This window comes from Meriones unguiculatus, chromosome 20, assembly GCF_030254825.1.
Source record: "Meriones unguiculatus strain TT.TT164.6M chromosome 20, Bangor_MerUng_6.1, whole genome shotgun sequence".
In the NCBI taxonomy this organism is placed as follows: domain Eukaryota; kingdom Metazoa; phylum Chordata; class Mammalia; order Rodentia; family Muridae; genus Meriones; species Meriones unguiculatus.
This window is the reverse complement of record NC_083367.1, coordinates 47,832,682-47,838,681: the sequence shown is the minus strand read 5'-3', so window position 1 is coordinate 47,838,681 and position 6,000 is coordinate 47,832,682. Positions and strand designations below refer to the sequence as shown.

Here is a 6,000-nt window from a genome sequence, read left to right as displayed (position 1 = left end):
CCGGCTCAGCATTTATCTCCTGTATCCCGTAAAGGATCTCAAGGTTCTCTTCCTCCCCACCCCCAGGATCCCACACAGCACTTTTACCAGATGTCAGAAATGGTAATCTTGGTTTGTCTTCAGTCAGGGTCTGTTCAGTCTGTGCTGGCCTGTGACCTAGGTAGCCTTGCCAGGCTGCCCCAGCCTCCCAAGGCGCTGAGGTTCCAGGTGTGGCCACTCCAGAGTGACACTGTCAACTCACAACCAGCCTGAGAGGGCCGTCATACCAGGAGATGAAGTTGAGGTGAGAGGGGAGTGGCTTTCAGATGACCATAGAGTGAGCCCGATCTGAGGCAATGGTGCCATCCGGACTCCGCGTGGATGTTAATGATTGGAACGTAGTCAGAGCTGTAGCATTGTAGCCATAGTTACTAATTAAGCCAGGTTTACTGAGAAGCCACATCGCAAACAGAGGAGTGGAATGTTCTATGGGCAATCTATAGGGGCACAGATTGTGACAGTATAAGCCGTTCTTAACACAGAGCTCACTCCTAACACATTAACCTCTGCTGGCTGGCTTACGTCTTCTCCTCACTGCATGCCACACGCTGGGCCTGGATGAGACTTCTGGGAGGAGGAATTCAACTAAAGTAACTTCCCCAGTGTTTGAGTGAAGTAGGTAATAGAATCTGCTCACCGTGTTTGCTGTCTCCAGATAGGGCTGTAATTACACCACGAAAGGAAGAAAGGTAGCGGAGTCTCAATCGAGCTCATTTATGTAAACTCAGCCTTCTTGTCAACGGCATGCTCATATTGCATTCGTGCAAACCACAGAAATCATCTGCGAACACCGAGACAGGGTCCGATTGCAGGCCTGGGCGACTGCTTGTGTTTTCTGTAATTCATTCGATGTCTGTGGCTCCGGACCAGAGGCTGACATTCTGAGGTTCAAAGGAAACTCTCCCCAGTCAAGTCCCAGCACCACAATTACATTTCTGAGAGATGGAAAACCAGAGGTAGTCCCCAAACCAAAGTGTCATAAAGGATGCGCTGCAGTTGGCATTAAAATGCCTTTGAATCGTGTCTTGTTTCTTTCTTTGTTTCTCTGGGCAGCCTACAGAACTCGCTCTGTAGACCAGGCTGGTTTCAAACTCAGAAATCTGCCTGCCTCTGCCTCCCAAGAGCTGGGATTAAAGGTGTGCACCACCACCCCTGGCTAGAAATGTGTCCTAATCTTGATGTTTAAGAAAGAAGGTGACAATTTCTTATACAATTGAATCAACACTTGGTAACACTTTAATATCCAATTTCAAGTATTTGGCAACTTGTTAACATTTCCCCCACCTCTTCCCAATCTGATGAAAACCACGATGCACTAGCCTCACATTAAGCCCACAGAGACAAGATTTCAAGATGGCAAGAGGACATATTTTTGCTTAACTCATGGAACTGTTCTCCAGTACAGCACGGTGGTCACGAGGTTTGGTGTGTCTCCCCTGGCTGGCATCCAGCGTTTCTCTTGACACCTGCAGCTTCCAGCTTGCTCTATCCTCTTTAGAAGGAAAACCACAGCCACCGCCCTGGCGCCATCCCTGGCTTGGTCCAATCAATAAGGACTTGTTTCCTGTCCATTTGCTGAGGTCACAGGAGCGAGTCTCATTAATTATTGCTGTTGCTGCAGCTTCAAGTGTGCTCTGGTGTGAGAAGTGAAAACCGTGTGACCTTTTTTCCTTCTCATTTTGTTTGTAGTGGTTCCAAAAGATAGATTCATTAAGCAGTGAGATAAAGGACAGGTAAAAAACACATGTATTTTAAAAGTCATTAACACATTAGTTATTTCCTCACAAAAGCTCTCCTGTCCACACATTTTCTGGGTTTTTCAGCTAAGGAACAATAGTGTCTTTTTAATTTGGTGTCAGGAAAATCTGGTCACAGCAAACACAATGTTTTCTAAAGCCGATCTGGCCTCTGAGGGAGGAAAGCTCTCCAGGGCCTCCAGGGCCTTGTTTCCATGGTAACGACACAGGTCAATAGCTGAAGTCACACCTTTGCCAGCTTTGATTGTTTCTCGCAACTGTTAAGAAATAAATGCACAATAAGTCAGTTTTTGGTTGTACAGTAAGGACTACATTTAACAGGGGGGGGGGGAGCTCTGCATTGCAAACAAGGACAGGAAGCACGTAAATCCAGTATTTCTGCTCTCTTGTCTTGAGGAAAGAGGACATCTTTCCAAGTGCTCTCCAGGCACCATCACCTCCCTCAGGCTACGTGAGCATGCTCCGGAGAGCAGCACAATAGGCTCCAATCAGCCCAATTACATCTCCTCCCACAGCCACCCCTCGATCTGCTGGAAGTGCCGCACTGGGAAGGCGGTAATGAAGGCCACACAGTGACATCTCTGGTACTCCGAATTCAGCAGCCTGCTATTTTATGCAGGAAGCCCCCACTAACATCTTCATTCCAACTTAAAACGAATTTAACACACCTTAGGTTGACACGATAATCAAAATGGAAATTCAAGAAGGACACGTATTATTAAATCTGACTATGACTTATTTAAAACCAAAATATTTTCCTTGGGAAGAAGGGAACAAAGAATTTTTGTAAAGAACAAAATAAACTCTCAGTAACCAGAAAACTGACTTCCAATCTCTCTCTGAGACTTTAAGAAAGGACCAAGGGGTCAGGAGGGACAGCGGTAACCCTTAATTCCAGCACTTGGAAGGCAGAGGCAAGAGGATTTTGTGAGGGAGAGGCCAACCAGGACTACATGGCTAGTCTCTGAAACAAAGCAACCAACAACAACAACAACAACAAAAAACCAAAAATGGGGTGTGTAGATCTGCTTCAGCTTGTACTGCTCCTCAGAGGACCTGAGTTCAGGTCCCAGTGGCTCACAATAGCCTGTAACTCCAGGTCCCACGGCTTCCATAGTCAACTGCACTTGTGTGCTCAAACCCATACAGGCATCTAACAATAAAATCTTGAAAAAAAATTAGACAAAATGGTTACGATTTAGAGCTGGAAAGGGCTTCACATTTTGACCTTAAATTACTTGGCCCCAGTTCAATAGTCTTCTCAGTGAATCTCCCCGGCCAGGCACCAGGCAGTCCCAGGCTAGCTCACCCGAGGCAGAACTCTGAGACCCTTAGAGACTGGGTGGGGCCAGGAAGCAAGGCCAGTCTGTGAGTCACGGAAGATGCATGGGACATAGGGGCTGCAGCGTGGACGTGTCCATGTGAACCCCCCTAGGGCTTTCCCTCGGCACTGCGGACAGACATGCAGCGGAGATGCTCTTCAGCCTGGATACCTGGGTCTTCTGCCTGCAACGATGTGGATGTTTTCCTGAGACAGAGTTTCTCTGTGTAACCCTGGCTGTCCTGGAACTCGGAGATCTGCCTCCCGCTGCCCCGCCCCCACCCTCCCGCCGAGTGATGGGATTAAAGGTGTGTGCCACCTGTGCCATCACTGCCAGGCTTGAAGGTGGACATTTTCATTGCTGTTTTCAGTGAGTCCTCATCCGTGCAGCTCCACTGGAGCTCTCAGATCCATGCTTTGTTTATCCTTTATACTGTTCATATATATACTTTGTTCATCCTTTACACTGGGGCCCTCAGCATCCCCCAGGAAGGTTATTTTTCACTTCCTAAAGAGCCTTCCCAGCCCAATCCGCATCCCCGTAGTCCACCCACCATGCTGCACTGCTGAAATTTACAAGTGTTGCCTAAAATCTGCACTGCCTTCTAGCAGCCTTAACAGTCCAAGTTCCCTCAGGAGGATGGAGAATCCTTCCTCCTGGTCTCGCTCCTCCCCGGCTTCATTTGCTCCCTTCCTGCCTTTGCTCATGTATTAAAAGGAACTACCTGCATTTTTCAGAGCCTGCATCCTAGCTTCCCTGGGGTGCTCCCAGATTTTCCCTGGATGGAAGGCACTCTGCACTGCACCTAGAAGGATGGTGCCGGGCTGGCTGCTCCTCTACCTCAAGGCGCCCGGAGCGGCCTGTGTGCTTCTGCCGTACAGTACTGTCGTGGTGTTGTATTTTAATTTTCTACTCTATTGACTTCCTCGTAAGACTTCAGGCTACATTCTGTATAATGCACGAAACACGAATAAAAATACATGCTGGTTTATTTCTCTAATGATATCATCAAGGGGTCAGAGGGCCAGGAAACTCAGTTACTCAGGATAATAGATAGAAGACACCACATTTTTTCAAATTTTCAGTTTCTCTTATTGTGTGTGTGTGTGTTTATCCACCAAACTGTGGGTGACGAGATCAGGGTCTCTCCTTTCACCTTTATGTGGGTTTGGGATCCTGGGGATCAAACTCATATCAAGGTTGTGCAGCAAGCAAGTGGCTTTACCTGCTAAGCCATTTCACTTCTTAAAATTTTCTAAATTTTCTTATTTTTTTTGGGGGGGAGGGGGGATGGCATCTCACTCTGCCTGGCCTACTCACTATATAGTCCTTGCCTGCCTTCCACTCATAGCAATTCTTCCTCAGCGTCCTCCAGGAGATGGGCACCGTCCCCCCAGAGCCACATTTCTGATGCCTCGTCCTCCAGAGGCACTTACTACTAAAGTTGAGGTTCTGAGCGCCACACTGAGACTATCCCAGCCTAGGTTGCCCCAGCCTCCTGCCAATTACTGGGCGCACCACCAGATTCAAGTTTCTATTGTATCTTTACCATTTGAGGGAAGCCACTTAACTGTTCTCAGCTCTCAGTGATGAGGACCATAGCAATTCCTTGGGGGCCTGCTGGGGGGCTGCATGAGAAAGCACAGATTAGTGGATAGTGAAATCCACTGTTACAGCTCAGACTGTTGAGCTCTCCCTCCCAGGCCTGTATCATCCCACCTAATCAGATCAAATCTATTTTGGTTTGATATACAGTAACCTCAAAGGCAGCTGGTCTCAGCTCCTAGAGATACTGGGTAGAGAGGGTAGCCCTGTTTTCATTATCTGCAATCTCCCTGGACCTACACTGGACAAGTCAATGTTTTAGGCTTCTAGGCTGGCAATGGCAGGCATGTGGATGTCTACAAAAGCAGTTAAATGCTGAATTTCTAAGAATTCTTGGAGCACCTACTACATGTAAGAGTTAAACGGTCCTCTGCTCAAGGATCAGGAGCTAATTAAAGAGAAACTGAAATGCAGCAACACCAAGGCAGTAACGTGGGACAATAGGCGCAGGCAGGACAGATAATGTTAACTAGGAGAGGCTCCAGCAAGCCTGGAGAAGGGGGCTTTGAGGAGACGCAGGTTCAGCAGTGCAGGAGAAGAGCAGAGGGCAGCCTGCAGAGTGTTCAGGAAGGAAGACAGGCAGAGGGCAGCCTGCAGAGTGTTCAGGAAGGAAGACAGGCAGAGGGCAGCCTGCAGAGTGTTCAGGAAGGAAGACAGGCAGAGGGCAGCCTGCAGAGTATTCAGGAAGGAAGACAGGCAGAGGGCAGCCTGCAGAGTGTTCAGGAAGGAAGACAGGCAAAGGGCAGCCTGCAGAGTGTTCAGGAAGGGAGACAGGCAGAGGGCAGCCTGCAGAGTGTTCAGGAAGGAAGACAGGCAGAGGGCAGCCTGCAGAGTGGACTTGGAAGGAAGACAGGCAGAGGGCAGCCTGCAGAGTGGACTTGGAAGGAAGACAGGCAGAGGGCAGCCTGCAGAGTGTTCAGGAAGGAAGACAGGCAGAGGGCAGCCTGCAGAGTGGACTTGGAAGGGACACAGTTGAGAACGGCCCAGCTGGCAGAGCTAGGTGTCAGGGGACCCAGGACAGCTCTGAAAACCAGGCTAAGAATTTTGTATAGACATATTTTTATTTAATTATAAGCTAGGTGGTGGTACCACACACCTTTAGATCTCAGCACTCAGGAGGCAGAAACAGGTGGATCTCTGAGTTCGAGGTTAGCTTGGTTTACAGAGCTAGTTCCAGGACAGCCAGGGCTACACAGAGAAACCTATCTTGAAAAACTAAAACAAGCAGATAAATGGAACAACCCTAAAACAAGACAAAATTTAGTTATAAGGTATTT

At 48.3% G+C, this 6,000-nt stretch overlaps 1 protein-coding gene across 3 annotated transcripts in view; it reads right to left on the bottom strand.

Moving 5' to 3' along the window:
- Positions 1–1,240: 1,240 nt before the first annotated feature.
- Positions 1,241–6,000, bottom strand: part of Pdss2 (decaprenyl diphosphate synthase subunit 2) — a 216,626-nt gene continuing 211,866 nt past the window's right edge. For 2 of the 3 annotated variants that reach the window (XM_060373607.1, XM_060373608.1), the window contains one exon: positions 1,241–2,053. In XM_060373607.1, the coding sequence (XP_060229590.1) occupies positions 1,895–2,053 (159 nt within the window). In that variant the 3' untranslated portion in view covers positions 1,241–1,894. The remainder of the gene's footprint in view (positions 2,054–6,000) is intronic. The other variant, XM_060373609.1, reaches the window with a different exon arrangement.